At 45.1% G+C, this 17,237-nt stretch overlaps 1 protein-coding gene and 2 pseudogenes across 1 annotated transcript; all 3 read right to left on the reverse strand.

Annotated features, from left to right (window-relative positions):
- Window positions 1-463: 463 nt before the first annotated feature.
- On the reverse strand, window positions 464-16,959 carry LOC139443528 (ketohexokinase-like). Its single transcript, XM_071224515.1, has 8 exons — window positions 16,931-16,959; window positions 15,595-15,696; window positions 13,880-13,996; window positions 13,235-13,369; window positions 3,275-3,353; window positions 2,698-2,821; window positions 2,275-2,389; window positions 464-1,191 (listed from the first exon to the last, which is right to left on the reverse strand). Exons 2-8 carry the CDS (start codon window positions 15,690-15,692, stop codon window positions 933-935), a joined length of 927 nt encoding a protein of 308 aa, XP_071080616.1. The 5' UTR covers window positions 15,693-15,696; window positions 16,931-16,959; the 3' UTR covers window positions 464-932.
- LOC139442144 (uncharacterized) lies at window positions 4,322-5,903 on the reverse strand (annotated as a pseudogene).
- Window positions 7,149-9,332, reverse strand: LOC139442147 (uncharacterized; annotated as a pseudogene).
- Window positions 16,960-17,237: the final 278 nt, after the last annotated feature.

Genomic DNA, 17,237 nt, shown 5'->3' on the forward strand with positions numbered 1-17,237 from the left:
CCACCCGATCCCGTCTGTCGCCTCTTACAACAAGAACAGTCGCCTTTTACGGCAAGCATCGGTTCTTGAAGACCTGTTCTACCCCGGATCTTCACGGCTCTCGAAACTAAGAATTGCGGATTAGTTCCACCTTTCATTTACTCGGGACAGACAATCTGTAAGTCCTCGAAGCTTTCTCTATTTATTTACATTCCACATCAAGTGAATTCTGGTCTGTGGAAGGGCAGGAATGGTCTTCCTTCTGATTGGTAAGCATCTCCACCCACACAATCCCTTCTCCAGGCCGTTTTGGTGTATATAGGTTTTGGGAGAAAACCCGGAGCGCGAACTTGTATTATTTTCATTCCTTCAACTTGAAAACATAAAAATCGGGTGTCCTTTAACTTTTTTCGTGTAGTATATATATATATATATATATATATATATATATATATATATATATATATATATATATATATAAATGTATATATAATACCTAGATTAAGTAAGTCCATTTATAATGCGCCAAATTCCATTCACCAAGTGAGCGCTCACGGCGATAAATTATTATTATTATTATAAAGGTTCACTTGATTTTCATTCTCAATTTCTGGTGTCCCCTGCCATGATATTGCTGGAATATTGCTAAAAGCGGCGTAAAACCATACTCACTCACCCATTCTCAGCTCCCTATCCCAGTTGTCTCAGCTTCCCCCTCATCCCACCTCATCATAAATGGTTTCATTCCTTGGATTACTAAAAATAGACCGAAGGCAAATTTAAATTAACAGATTCGTTTCTGTCACATAATTATTTAACGTCTTGAGTACTATTTTGACATCATTAGACCAGACTAGTACTTTCAATCATACATATCTCTTCTCATTACCCATCAATGTCCGAGCCCAAAACTTACACACATACAAGAGGTTCTAACTGGGGCATCCAAACATTTATGATTTCAGAGATGCTAGTCCCTTTAGTCCTCGCATCCCACACTTCATCCCGGCCACTTTACAACCATGACCAATCGCCTCTGCCGTAGATACCCCTCTGCCAGATAAGGCAAAAATAGATCCGGCAATGAACGTGTCACCAGCTGCCAAAGTATCGACGACCTGTTCAAGTTTTACGGCAGGGGAGATAACTACGTCTGAGTCTGATGACTTCGCAGCAGCACCCTTGTCACCCCAGGCACAGATGACGGTGGCTCTGAAATGAGGAATCATCAGAACAATACCAAAGAATTTTGGAACTTGACGATTTTTTTTCAGACCGCCGATGTAATTTAGACGCCTTTCACGACAAGCACTTGAGTGTTGCGGACATATTCTAAACAGAGTTATATGCTTGGGTTAGGGGAGAAACGATACATCAGTACATTGGTGCGACAATTTGATACGTTTTTTTTCGAAATCTATCGAGACCATACACTTGGCAAAATACATTACAATTCAGTATGGTCACTTGCTTTTAATGACCCCCTACCCAACCCCCAGCGTTTTAGTCAGTCAAACGTGACTAAATGTTTTCTTATTAACGGTTCAAGTTCATTACTAAAAATAGCCACTATGAACATGTGTGTTCAACTTGCTTGTACTTTTGAACCTGCTCAAAATTATTTATAGTCAAGACATTTTCATGCGATTTAAATACGATAAGTATCGTATTGTGACTTTACTGGTCGTTTCACCCCTAGCTCGGGTGTCACAAGACATTAATTAGAGACTTCCCAATTCTTGTCATCTTCCCGAGGCAAGGGAGTTAACTGACCATAAAAGCTGGAGTTATGGAGTTAATTATGCCATGCAGAAGATATCAGTCGATTGCAGGATTTGCAAATCGTATTTACCACCAACTCGGCGTCAAAAGATATTTTCCACAATCATGTCATGTTATTAATCAAGGTGTTCGGGTGATTTTATTATACAAGTTTTATTACAATATAGATTTTATTTATCGATCAGATCGTCTTAACTGGGCACCGCCATTTTGTTTGAAGTGAATGCAATTGATATGAGAAGTGGAATCCGATTGGTCAATAGGAGCAACATAGAAGGGACATAACTCGTACTAAGTCGCTGGTGGTGCTATGACAGAGCCCAGACATTCCAGCCTAGCTCAGCAGGGTTGGAAAGAGGATTTTTGATAGTCAATTAAGTCCCTTGCCTCTGGAAGATGGGCCACTCGATCCCGTTAGTTGCCTCTTACGACAAGCATGAGTCGCTGAAGACCAATTCTAACCTGGATCTTCAGTGCCGCGCAAGATTGCAGAATACTCCTATGTTAACATACCCAGGTTTAGTCTTGTTGGATAAACCCACAACCGCATCTTCCATGTTGTCATAACCGAAGTGCTGAGCAAACTCCTTACTCAGAAATAGGTAGTCCGGCAGTGCAAAGAGCTGTTCTGCAACACAACAGGTGAGGTGAAATTGGGTTTAACGTTGTGTCCAAGATTATTGCACTTGTGTGACGTCGTGTCCAAGATTATTTCACTAAATGGCAAGCGCCAGACAGGGTAACAACAAGTACCATCTTTTAAAGTCTTTCGGTATGACGGGGCCGGGATTGAATCCCGAACCTTCCGCTCTCCGGGCGGACGCTCTACCACAAGACCACGGAGGTGGTCTGCAACACAACAGGTCAGCCAGTTGTCATTCGTGAAGCCTCTGAAACAATGTCTGCGAATGAATACTTATATTTTTGTAAACTCACCACACCCTTTTCGACTTGGCTTTTCAAACTCGACGGAGGTAACAATGTGGTGTGCCCCTGCTGTCTTATTGTGATTCTGTACATGGTGCAACATCCGGGCGGTCTCCTGTACATTGGGACGACACTGCAACATCACACACAATGTTCAAAAGTCTTGTTTGTTTGCAGTTAAACGCCGCACTCAGCAATATTACAGCTGTATGACGGCGGCCGTAGATAATCAAGTCTAGACAAGACAGTCCAATGATTGACATCATGAGCATCGATCGAAATTTGGATACGATTGCATGCATCAACAAAGTCAGTCAGCCTGGCCACCCGATCCCGTTGGTCGTTACAACAAGCATCGGTTGCTGAAGACCAAGTCTAACCCGAATCTTCACGGGTCAAAATGTCTTGCAGTTAACTTCATATTGGGGGTAGAGGTGGGGCAACCTAGTGGTTAAACTAAAAGACTCCTTAAGCCAAAGGTCCGGATCCCATTACCCATATGTTTGTATCTTGTGACCTCGAGAATTATTTGTCAGTTAAACTGATGACGTATGCACAATGTTTACAACAAGATTATAGCACAAACCTCAAAATGTATCCATTTGTACTTGTTCGTGGAAAGATCTATTTTCATAAAGTCGTCAGCATTGGCTTCCCTCAGATTACTGGAAAAACACAATCAATGGAAACATTCACAGTAATGGTTTTATTATGTGGCAGTTGGTACCGTTATAACTTTGTATGTAATGATATCTGTTGGTGCAATTTCACTGAGTGACCTCCCTTGGTTGTTTAGAGTTGGAAACTCTTTCCCAGCGCTTGACACGTTCTTGACCCTCCCAGTAAAGAGAGCTCCGCTGTAAGGAGTGTTTTGAAAGCCCTGTGATATGGAAAAGGTGCTTACCTTACAGCGTAAGCGTGATGATGGGGAGATCGAGATCGTGTTAGCTTCGGTTTGTATCGTCCGTTGTCTTTGCTGTCTAGTCTTAGTCTGTCGATTGTCACCTGTCAGATTTGGCGGGTAAGTTGATCACGTGCCTCGATCACACCCGGAAACATACAAGTAACATTGGGTGGCCAATCCGATGTAATCCAATGTACGGGTGTGGAAGCACCAATCACTACATTCCTCCCTCTTTTCTGGACTTGCCCCCCGCCCCCCCCCCCCCTGTGGTATCAGGAGGATAGGGAGGATCTAACAGGTGACCTCACCAAAACATGAGAAAATCCCTGTAGGGTTGGGCAGCAGTTTTGTGCTATCAACCGAGACAGTTCGCGTAACTCATGGTTAAGATTAGTCACACGTCTTAAATAAGAAAATCCCCAACCAGATTGTTTGGTGGCAACCGAGTTGGTTCACGTAACTTAAATAGACGACAAAGCTGCTATGAGAATCCTAGAATCTAGACTGGATCGGTGGACTCAGTTCCAGTCTTGACCAAGTCAGATTAGAACAATGTTTCTATGAGAATCCAAGAATCTAGACCAGATCGGTGGACTCAGTTCCAGTCCTGACCAAGTCAGATTAGGACAATGTTTCTATGAGAATCCATGAATCTAGACCGGATCCGTTGACTCAGTTCCAGTCCTGACCAAGTGAGATTAAGGAATCTGATTCATATGGCGTGAATAATTAGACTCTCTAGAGCTGCCTAGCATTGACATAGGCACGCTCCAGGATGTTGGCTGTGGTACTGTCGGGCAGCGGCCACCATAGCTGCAACTTCACCCAGTAGTCTTGGGCTATTGACTCCGCGGCGACCTGGGCGAGGCCACAGATATGGGGCATCGGTCTCCAAAATGAAGCGCTTGGCATTCAGGAATCGCAATGCTGATAGCTGTTGGTAATCAAAGCTGGCCACCATCCCAGTGTATCCAAACCACATCTCAGGGAAGTGTTTCGTCCATAGTGCCACATCTTTGAATGATCCCGAAAAACAATGGAGATGGAATCTCTGGGTTGAAGGTACTCCAGCAGCCTTTGCAATTTGGAGGCTTTCTTGTAAAGGAGCCTGTTGGTACATGTCGGCTGAAGTGCCCCTTAGGTGGAAGATAATTGGCTTGGTTGATGGTGCCAGCTTGAAGAGCTGCCCTAGTACTTGCCCTTGCCGTTCCCAGTTCCCCACAGTAAAGTCCAGGCCAATTTCCCCGAAGGCGATTACATCCTTTGACGATAGCAAATGCCGTAAATTGTCGAGTTGGTCGGGGTCCATGGCCTGAACATTCTTTGGGTGGAAACCTAAGGCTATCTTCCAATACTCATAGAAGGTTGGTTCTTGGGGAAAGGTTGGTGGATCACAAAAGATCTGTAATGCCCTCTGAAGGTTGATGTCTACCTCTAGTGGTTGGCCATCATTGTCCAGGACCTCTTCCAGGGGTGTGGCAGCGTCCAGATGGAGCCTGCTGTGCATCCTGTCTGAGTGGAAGTGGGTATCAAAACCCCTGGGAAGTCTCTCTGGTTTTGGCGGCTCTTGGGATGGAGTTGGTCGAGCAGAAGTTCCGGGAAGCTCTGCTGTTTGAGATGGCGATGGTCCTGGCAGTGGCAGAAGGTTCCCGAAGTTCCTGAAATAATCCGAAGTGACGTCCAGAAGGGCGTCCAAGATCCTCCAATGTATCAGACAGGCAGGGCTATCCAGCGACAGGTTGATGGAATCTAGTGGTAACGGCCATCCTTTAATGTGACATAGCTCTTTAATGTGCCCGAAGCAGCTTCCTCTTAGGGGTATGTCTTTGGGAACAAGGCTATTCCTTAGGACGAACTGATGTAATTCCGTCCAGGTAGCTCCTGCTCCTAAGATCTGGCGGGCCAGGTCTTCTATGGCCGATATCATGTGAGCTGCCGCTTCTTCAAACGCTGGTACGGAGTCACGCAAACATGGTGGGAGGTGAGCTCCGTAGGCATGGTGGCGTAGTGTCCTCATTCGTTTTCCGCACGTCCGTATTGGACAAATCGATCCCGTTCCTTCAGGATGATTACTCTGGAACCGAGCTGCTAGTTTCGGGGCGGCCTTGAGACACTCAGCCCTTGGTTGTCTGACCTGACCTGTCGTGATGGAGAAGTTACTTTAGAAGCCTGGTGCCGTGGCTCTGGGGCTTGTCTCCTTGGCATGGGGCATCGATCCCGTCTTTGGGGAGACATGTCGCTCCTGCCTTGGAACTTCCCGTCTTGGGAATTGTCTATGGGGCGATACCATCGTTGTTGGCCTCAAGGCCATCTTGGCTAACTACATGACCGAGAAACTCAACCCTCAGCTGAAACAGTTCACACTTGCGAGGTTTAAATTTGAGTTGATAACTTCGGAATCTCTCGAAGATGGATCGGAGATAAGTCAGATGGTCTTCAACATTGGTACCCATAACCAAAATATCGTCCAAGAATGCCAGTGCATTAACACAGGGGGTGCAGCCCATTCTGATACAGAAGGTTAAATAACTCCGGCATCTAACATTTTCTTGAGATGATTCTCTTCCTCCTTCTCGAATCCAAGTGGTGTTCTTCGCATACGCTGTTTAATTGGTTTAGCATTTCCAGTATCAATGGAATGTTCAAGTTCAGTAAATGCCCAAATCCAAGTCATCTTTGGCAAATACATCTTGATAGTCTGTGAGTAGTTGTGCCAGTTGATGCACTTCCTGACCTTGCAGTAACTCTGATGACTTTTCAAACAGACTTGTCAGATGAGCAGGGATGTTGGGTTGATTACCACTTCTAACAGCCACAGATTGTTCCGAGGGGGATACGACATGATGTATTTCCATGGCAACCCCTAAGACTTGACGAGGCTGTAGCACCACTTGATGATCCGAAGGATTGACAAGGCACACAATGGGTACGCTTCCTCCAGTTTGGTAAGTCCTGGGCATCAGAAGATCAATACTTGTTAGGCGTGGCTCTATAATGAAATCTGAGAGTTGCTTTGATATTGGACATTCAAGTTGAAGTACCGAGTTCGGTGGAATGATGGTCTTCTTCCATACCGAGATTCTGGATACTTGCGGTACCTTTTGAGAACAGCATAGAGTCATTTCAATGGTATCTGATCCAATCTGCAGTAACTGTTGAGTCAGGTGAAGATGTGCCCCTTGGGGAACTAAAGAGTCCAGTCCCAGAAGAACATCATCTTGGATTGGGCCCACTACTACAGGAATCGAATAGGTTTCAGACCCTAGTTGTAACTTGAGTGGTTGTGTTACAAATGAGGACATATGTAAGTCCCTGCCGGCAGTTCTCAACTTGATGTCCTGCTTCTTCTCAGGCTTTTGTGAGTTTATTGTAAAAAGTGTCCGAAACAATGGTAACCTCAGCCGCTGTATCCACCACTGCAGTTTTGTGCTGGTCTTGGATTTGGACTGGTACATGGATCCACTTTTTAATTGCCTAACTGTGATTTCTGGAATTGACAGATTGTCATCATCCAAGGTATTGGTTGACCCAAGAGCTGTAGGCTGAGTGTGGGCTGTCAGAGATGGATGATGTCAATTGGGTGGCGACAATGGAGGGGGTGGTGACAAAGGAAGTTCAGGGGGGTGGCCTTCTTCAGTTTGGATCGAGGTAAGGCCTCTGTGCTCGATCCGGAGGTGCTCGATCCGGAAGTGTTTAAAGCCTCCTTAGTATCTTGTCTGGCTTTGCTTTCTCTCCCCTGCTTTTCATGAGCACTGAACGTGACTTTCTTCTCTCCACATCCACCTTCATTGTATTTGTTCTGACAATCCCTCTGAAAATGACCTGTTTTCACTCACTTGAAGCACTCCCCCGATCTAGTTGGTGATGATGAGGGGTTTCTAAATCAACGACTCACGATAGCCATCAGCTTTTTTATGTCTTCTGACATCTCAACCCGAGCTTCCAGGCAGGTCAAACGTTCCACCACACTCGACCTTACAGGTTGTGATGGAGTTTGCCGCTTATCCTGTGAAGGGGTATTATTTGACCGAGGTGTCATTTGGGCAACCAAGTATTCTTCCTCAGAATCATTGGCCAAGTGCGATTACCTCACGTCGAATGACTGGTCTACTATAGACTGCCTGGGTATTCTGGAAGTACTTTTGGACTGCATCCATAGCTGCTTCCAGTGTTCTCAGTCCCAGGTTGGAAACATAGTGGGCAGCTTCTTTGTTTGCGCATCCTTGGCAGAATCTCCGCACCACTTGTTCCACAAAGTCCTCTGGTAGATCTGTAAAGGCAGCCATCGCTACTTGGAGTACACGCTCCGCCCATTCTTCCAATGGCTCGTCTGAGCCCTGATGAAGATTTGGAAACTGCAGTTGAGCGGTCTCAGCTGGAGACTGTTTCCCATACCGCCTTTCAAGTTTCTTTACCATTCCTTGGAACGAGATGAATTCATCTCTCTAGTAATAAGGCGAAGAAGTCGGCTGCTTTCCCTGCAAGGCAGTAACACAGCTTGTCTAGTTTCTCCTCCCCATTCCAGGCCTGAGATCGGGCGAAGCGTTGAAATTTCATGAAGAAGGAGGACCACCTTGCACTACCATTTACATCTCCTCCTAATCAGCTATGGACGTACCTCATCTGAGTCGCTATCCGAAGAGTTACCTAATGGCTCTCTCCAGGCAGCTGGTTGATGATGAGGAGCCCTCCTGATTCTTTCTGTCCTATCCTTACACATCCTTTGCCTATCGCTGTGGGCATGTGCCAGATCTTCTTTATAAAATCCAGATCGATCCCATAGTGGCTGGAGTTCCCCACAATTAGCTGGTATGCGGGCCCCAGGATGTGTAGCATCCACCCGGCATTGGTTAGGATCCCGTACAGAATAATAATCCGTAGGGTCTTGTTCTTCATACATCGGGGAACAACGAGGACGGGAACATTGACGGCTACCAAATGAATGGCCATACGTATCCCCATATTCTAGGTAATCCCTTTGGGCATGATTAACCCTAGGGTACCCCTCGGCATATGTGGACAAACCATGTTCTGTCCTATCTTGCTGATTTATGTCCTCTCTAGGCCCAACAGGGGTGCTTGAGGTTGGAGGCCAAATGGGGACACTCCCTTTCTGCTTGAGCAGAAGTGTATCCTCCTCCTCTGAGTCTATGTCTTCCCTGTACTGCAATGCCTTCTCTCCCGGACTGTCATCTTGAGCAGGCCTGGGATAACGAGACCTGGATGGAGTGGTTCGTTGGATGGATGGGGTTTCACGTGTATCATTCCCCTGGGCTGAGTTAATTAGGATTGGTTGAGGGGCCATAGATTTAGTTTGGCCTGTCCTCCTCCGTTTCCTATGCCCAGGGGTTAGAGCTTGTCTCTGGGGGACATTCCCCTCAGCACCTTGGAGGACCCGAGGTTCAATATCCTCAGTATTGGGCTTTGTCCTAGAACTCTGCTGTAACACTTCCGTACCCTGTACCTCAGAATGAGGGCTAGGCATGGGTGCCTTGGCGAGATGGCCGGATCCAGGATCCTTAGGGCTACTGGCTTCCAGGTTGGCAAGAACCTCAGAGAAAACCTCCATCTCCCTGCTGAGATCGTGAGAGGCCGCCTGCCACCGGTCATTGAGAGCACTCTGACTTGGTGGAGTAAGTCTTCTACGCCTGGCCTGCAAGTTGGTCTCCACTTTTTCCATTTGTTTTAGGTTTGAGTTGACAGCATCCATATCAGAGCTAGGAACTGCTTGATGGAACATTTTAGCTTGCGACAACCTACTCGAGGTACTTTCCGTAGCTGGAGTAAATTGTCCAAAGGCTGATTTAGATGTCTTGGTTTTGGATGGTGCAGCTTGCCTAGAAGCAGGTTGCCCCACCATCCCGGGAGACCAAGAGCCTGCAGTTTGAGTACCAGTGGCATTGGAGATGGTGCTAAGAGCCTGTTCAGGGTTTCTGATAGAGGGGAGATTACGAAAATCCTCCTCCATCAGTACGCCTAAGGTTTCTCGGAGATGAACAAACTTCCGGGCCAGTTTCATCCCTATTCCCGGAATAAGCCTGAGTTCTTCCTCAGGGCACAGATTAATGTAAACTGGCGGCATGATTGGATTATCTGAAATAATCCAAAAACCTGTCTAAATAATTAATTAGAAAGTACAAGTTATAAAACCCCACTTTTGGAACGAATAAAATTGGGAAAGGAACAAAAGTGTCTGAGCCTTCCCTATAGTATTCTTGCTCTTGTACTACAACCTAAGGTAAGACGAAGCTGACCTGTCGGTACCTACATGGTAGCTGTATAACATTCAACTAACCTATCAATATTATGGATATGACAAATCATGTACATGTCAAAGGATAGATGAATGGAAGCGGATTACACCTGGGCTAGAAAGACCATGGCGGCAGTGAAAACCCAAGATATACCATCAACCCTACCCCCCACCAGCAGAGAACCGATACCAACCCAAACAACATGTGCTACATGTTGCTAATAGGGTGAGGGACTGGCAGCCAACTGCGAAGCTCATCATCTGAAGGATAGAGCGCCAGTTGATTGTGAAGAATGCTCCACGTTGCCGAATATACTGACTGCGGACCAGTAGATTGATGCCGTTCGTATGAAGGACAGAGCATAAAAGTGGATGCATATTGTCAGCAACCGGTCTTACAGGCTTCAAAAACCAGAACCAAGTGAACGATATCGTCCCCAGAGGACCGACTACTCAGCTGCTAAGCATTAGGTACCCTTACCTAACACTACCAGACTTACAGATGAACACACAACACTGCAGGCAAGATAACAGAACTGTACTGGCAGTGAACAAAGCAGATGGCATACCAAAAAATAATCTGTACGGTCAGCGGGTGTCGCAAACTGAAATGAAACCCGGCCATACTAGGGTGAAATACCTGCACCATCTAACGTTTGACCTATGCTAATATAACACAATCACATTTCATGCATGGCATAAACATGACCATAAAAATAACAAATAAATAAATATTCTCAACAATTGCAAAAGCTACCACACTTACCAAATGGATATAAATTATAAACAAATGCAATCAACACACCAGGTCTAGGTGTCAGTCAGTCTTATCAAGAGTGAGTGAGCGCAGAAGTGTCAACCTAACACCTTGTATAAACAATATGCACAGTGAATACACCCCTGCATTAATGAAAAGACCTGCAGAATACTTATACCCGCTATTTAATGTGCATTAATGTGAATACATAATATATATATATATATATAGATACATATAATAATAGTATAAATGGATAAATGATGGTAACACTACACATATATAAATATACAGACAGAATTTATATTAAAAACAAAATACGCAAAGCCATGGGAGTTGTTACAGCGTTACCATGCATCCAGTGACAGTGATTGACAGCTAGGTACAAGCAACACTGCAATCAAAACCATGAAATTTACACGTAATACGTGGGTGAATTACTGAATAGCATATGCAGCTTCCAGCGATTGACATGATCAAAACACATGGACAGTGGTTACTTCAACACCCTTTCATATTACTGTGCATTTAACATTACGAGTATGTTTTTACGGCCGAAAAGTGATAAATATAAAAATTAAAGAGCATTGGGGGTATTACTCGAATAGCCAATGAAAAAGCTCAAACCGCTCCATACTACGAATTTTGCTCTATATAAGGACATCACGTGACCCAATCACGTCCTTTCCCATTGTCGTGTGACATATTTACTTTCGTCACAAATATCACAAATAGGCTTAATCCTGTTCACAGCGCCATTGTTGTGAAAGCCTAGTGATATGGAAAAGGTGCTTACCTTACAGCGTAAGCTTGATGATGGAAAGATCGAGATCGTGTACGTTAGCTTCGGTTTGTATCGTCCGTTGTCTTTGCTGTCTAGTCTCAATCTGTCGATTGTCACCTGTCAGATTTGGCGGGTAAGTTGATCACGTGCCTCGATCACACCCGGAAACATACGAGTAACATCGGGTGGCCAATCCGATGTAACCCAATGTTCGGGTGTGGAAGCACCAATCACTACAGGAGCTTGTCTTGTTTACCATACAGTTGCTACCTTGTGGGAAACGATGCGAGGCGCATGTTCGGAAAGGATACTATTTCCTATGTAAGTGCGAGGAGAGGGAGATTTGAGGCCTTCCTTCAGCGACTTGACCTGCGACTTATACTTGCGGACGAGATATCTATCGGAAAACACCGACTTTTCCGCCTGTTTTCATGACTGAATTCAAGAACGAGCACGTGCCTCATTCAAGACATTTAACTGTTTCTAATACTGGGCATTCGTCAGTGCACTATCATTTTCATAGGGCCTTTATTTGATTGCTGCTGCCACATAGTTTAACACTTTGTGTTGCCTTTTTATGACGGTAAACCAAATCCTGTGTATTGCAATATAATTTGTTGGTCGTTCATTGATCTTGTGTGGCTATGCACTGATTTCACAAACCCGTGAAGATCCGGGGTGGAATAGGTCTTCAGCAACCAATGCTTGCCGTAAAAAGGCGACTGTGCTTGACGGAAGAGGCGACTAACGAGATCGGGTGATCAGGCCCGTTGTCTTGGTTGATGCATGTCATCTTATCCCATCGTGGCTCATGATATCAATCATCGGATTGTCTGGTCCATACTCGATTATTTACAGACCGCCGTCATAGAGCTGGAATATTGTTGAGTGCGGCGTTAAAAAGCAAACAAACAAATCAAAACTGATTAGATACATTAGTTCTGTATGTACAGAATTCTAGGTTGATATTCGTGTTCAAAATTTGGGAGGGGCGGTCGGGTAGCCTAGTGGTTAAAGCGTTCGCTCGTCACGCCGAAGACCCGGGTTCGATTTTCGACATGGGTACAATGTGTGAAGCCCATTTCTGGTGTCCCCCGCCGTGATATTGCTGGAATATTGCTAAAAGCGGCGTAAAACCATACTCACTCACTCACTCAAAATTTGGGAAACAACACGTACTACATACAGTAGAACGACTGACAGTAGAGAAGTATCTAATGGCGGGGTCAGAGGGCTGTAACTAGTCTGAGCCAGGAACAACAGTTAAGACTTGTTTGTTCGTTCGTTTCTATGTTGTTTAACGCGACACTCGGCAATATCCCAGCTATATGACGGCGGTCTATAAATAATCGTGCCTGGACCAGACAATCCAGTGACTGACATCATGTGTATCTGTCCACTCAATTGGGATATGATGACATGCATCAACCAAGTCAGCGAGGCTGGCCACCTGACCCTCTTATACGGCAAGCATGGGTTGCTGAAGACCTATTCTTCCCAATCTTCACGGGTCAGTTAATATTGGTATGAACATCGACCCAGGCCATGAAGGCAATCAAGAATTTCAACATTGAAACCACTTCTTTTGATTAGTCGGCTCTTACAACAACACGTGATAACGGGGACTTATTTTGGACAACAAGGGATGGTGGGGGCTTATTTTGGACAAGATCGGATGGTGGGGGCTTATTCTGGACAACAAGGGATGGTGCGGGCTTATTCTGGACAACACTAGACGATGAGGGCTTATTCTGGACAAGACGGTATGGTGGAGAATACCCACTAGGTAGTAGGGATTTGACTGACTGCATGAATACTAAGTTTAGTATTGTTTGCATTTTGACTGACTTGTTAGTATGCAGTATTGTTCTGGAGCCGTTGCGGGTGTTGACGATGACGACTGACAGCGGGCAGGACATGTCCGGACACAAGACCACGTGGTCAAGGCTGACCCCGTAGCTGGCAAAATCCTCCCTGAGAAACCTGGCAACAAAATATTCGGCTTTACATTTTGTTCACTGTAATATTTTTCAGCTAACACTGTGGAAGATTCTAATAGTAGTAGTAGTAGTAGTAGTAGTAGTAGTAGTAGTAGTATATAGAATTACTACACATCCTTGACCTTTTTTTCAGTACAGCCTTGGGGCAAGGCCGTACTGAAAGAAAAGTCCATGGATGTGTAGTAATTCTATTCTCCTTATAAGCAAGTCTAGATATGTGAACAGTCAAAGGACTCCAGTCTCTTATAGGGACAACTTGTTATTATCATTTACATAATCTAGAAATTATGATTTAAACTAAGAATTTCTGCCTTTGAGACTTGTGCAAGTCTACCCCATTAGTTCTCTGTCACATATTTGTCTCAAAGAAGTGACCATTATTCCTTGAATGTTGAATAGTTTACAACTAGTTCATTCAGTACTGTAAATGCTGTCGTTTCGTTTAATTGAAAAACGCATCTATTCAACACATTGATTTTAACGCTAGTATTACCTTAGTTCTTGAGATTGTGCTACCGTTCCGAAATATTCCACTGGTTGCCCTAGTAACGCCAGAACTGATGACGTGTTTGATGCGTTGCCACCACGTTGCCATGCGCAATCCAAACACCTGTGACAAACAATATTAACATGTGATATTTCCCACAGCTCTTGTAACGCTTTGGTTTCTGCATATTTAGTTTACTGTTAACGCTTTCATCGTATAGCGTGGTTTCAATAAAAAATTCTTTTTGTGAAACTGTACATCCTATTAAATACAACCATTTAGATGCATTGTCCGAGACGGTCATCTCCCTGAGGCAAGAGAGTTAACTGGCTTTAAAAGTCCAGTTTCCACCCTTGCCGAACTGGGCTGGAATTCCTGGGCTCGATCATAGCGCCACCATTGGCTTTTACGAGTAAGTCCCTTCTAAGCCTCTCCTATGGACCAATCAGATTCCACTTCTCGTATTACTTGCATTTGCTTCAAACACAATGGCGGCGCCCTGTCAGGACGATATGATCGATAATTAAGATCCATATTGTGATAAAACGGGTCTTACATCGCGAAATACATCAACTCTCGTGAGCACCTTGATTAAAAGCATGAAAAGATTTTGAAAAAATCTGTTGACAACGAGTTGGTGGTGCACATGCTTTGCAAATCCTGCAGTCGACCGAAATCCATAATGCCGGCCTAGTTCGACAAGGGTGGACATTGGACTTTTATAGTCAGTTAACTCTTTTGCCTCGGGAAGATGTGGAATACTATGAACCAATTTGTTACCATAGATTCCTTTTGAGCCAGATACGAATAACGTGACTCTGCAATTTGCTGCCCAATCAAGTTATTCCCAAGACCATCTCCATAAGGCAAGGAGTTGACCATCTTCCCAAGGCAAGGGGTTGACCATCTTCACGAGGTAAGGGGTTGACCATCTTCCCGAGGCAAGGAGTTGACCATCGTCCCGAGGCAAGGGGTTGGCCATCTTCCCGAGGCAAGGAGTTGACCATCTTCCCGAGGCAAGGGATTGACCATCTTCCCGAGCAAGGAGTTGACCATCTTCCCAAGGCAAGGGGTTGACCATCTTCCCGAGGCAAGGAGTTGACCATCTTCCCGAGGCAAGGGGTTGACCATCTTCCCGAGGCAAGGAGTTGACCATCTTCCCGAGGCAAGGAGTTGACCATCTTCCCAAGGCAAGGAGTTGACCATCTTCCCAAGGCAAGGAGTTGACCATCTTCCCAAGACAAGGAGTTGACCATCTTCCCAAGGCAAGGAGTTGACCATCTTCCCGAGGCAAGGGGTTGACCATCTTCCCGAGGCAAGGAGTTAACCATCTTCCCAAGGCAAGGAGTTGACCCTCTTCCCAGAGGGATATAACTCGTAACAGCCACTGGAGCCCAGGAATTCCAGCCTAGTTCGTCAAGGGTGGAAACTGGACTTTTACAGTCAGTAACTCCCTTGCCTCAGGAAGATAAACACGAAGGGCTCTTACAAGTTTAAGTCACAGTGGCCGGGGCAGTAAACACGATCTCTTCAGGGCGAATATAGGATTCGAACCCGCGATAATAGGGTTCTGGTACTCTACACACAGAAATCCGACGCTTTAGAGGATTGGCTCACATGTGCCGCTCTCTGTATACATACAGACTCCCGTCGCTGCGACATCGCCGACGACGGGAACAATCCCGTTCACTGAGTGAAGATGAGATGGGGTGTGTACTCACCGTTGGGCGGAATCTTCCTGGGGGTAGTCTGCCACAATCTTCACTATGTCCAGACACACCAGGCCCACACAGAGCACGCGCTTCCCGTCACGTGACATCGTACTGTCACAGCCGAACGTTGTGGATGAAATCGTATCAACCAAATATTGATAAAAAATCAGTTAGCCAATACATGTAAAAGGATTATTGAGCAGCAAAACATAATGAACATTCTGTGTTTACTGTGTATAGCTAGGTTACTTGTACGTCTGACCGCGCTAATACCGCGAAGATCCGGGGTAGAACAGGTCTTCAGCAACCCATGCTTGCCGTTAAAGGCGTATATACTTGTCATAAGAGGCGACTAACGGGATCGGGTGGTCGGGCTCGGTGACTTGGTTGATGCATGTCATCGTATTCCAATTGCGTGGATCGATGCTCATGATGCCAATCACTGGATTGTCTGGTCCAGGTTCGATTATATACAGACCGCCGTCATATAGCTGGAATATTGCCGAGTGTGGCGTTTAACAACAAACAAACAAACAAATAACCGCGCTAAATTGTAATTGGAACCATATCCGCACTGTCTTAGTAAATTTCTATTGTGTTTTCTGACCCAATTATATTGCCACACATACTTAATAATGTAGTAACCGTACATCTGCAATTTATAACTTGTATTTGTACATATTGTTTAAAAATTCCTTATGACAGTGACTGAGAAAGAAGTAGCTTCAGTCAGAGGTGGTTATGTGGATTTGATACCCCTGAATGGAAATTACTTCGATTCCGATTGGTCAAATTCATGGTAGAATATTAGTTATGTCGGAATGTGAAACCTAAATGAGATAAGGAAGACCACGGAAATTGTGCCGGAACCTGCTGCCGAAACTCAAGTGGAAAGTTCTGATGGAATAAAACTTTCAGAGATCGCTTTGATGCAGAGGGCATGCTTTGTTTGTTTGTTTATTTGTTGTTTAACGCCGCTATCAGCAATATTACAGCTATATGACGGCGGTCTGTAAATAATCGAGTCTGACCCAGACAATCCAGTGATTAATATCATGAGCATCGAATCACGCAACTGGGAGACGATGACATGCATCAACTAAGTCAGCGAGCCTGACCACCCATTCCGTTCGTCGCCTCTTACGACAAGCCTAGTTTCCTTTCTGGCCCAACCCTTCCAGGGCCCCATACACCTTGACACTGCGTGCACACACCACCACGCTGGGCGGAAGATCGGCAGTGTCACGCGTATCGCCAAGGAAACATCTGTCTAGTTCAGAGCGTGATGATAAGTGACTTACTCGTACTTATAATTGCTAAAGCATTAGTTCACATCAATACTCACCCTTTTCAGCAGTTAGATCTAGAGCGCCATTGCAGCCGGGCAGTTGTGAAATCGGGTCACTGATTAACGATACAGCCGGTGTTTGTCATATTTTCATACCATAAAATTTTCTCCCGTACTGTGTCACATGATGAACTTTATAAGAACTTGCACACATAGTGATGTAACGCATTATAATTAAGTTAAAAAGTCAGGATAATTATGTCAACAGTGTTTGGAGCAGAGTAGAAAATCTATAAACAGTCCCTTCATAACACATGACAACGCTCTATGTAAGACGAGGCCCAGCTTGGTTGAAAGTGCCCTG

Source organism: Haliotis cracherodii, unplaced genomic scaffold (assembly GCF_022045235.1).
Source record: "Haliotis cracherodii isolate W230 unplaced genomic scaffold, xgHalCrac1.p SCAF_5, whole genome shotgun sequence".
Lineage (NCBI taxonomy): Eukaryota > Metazoa > Mollusca > Gastropoda > Lepetellida > Haliotidae > Haliotis > Haliotis cracherodii.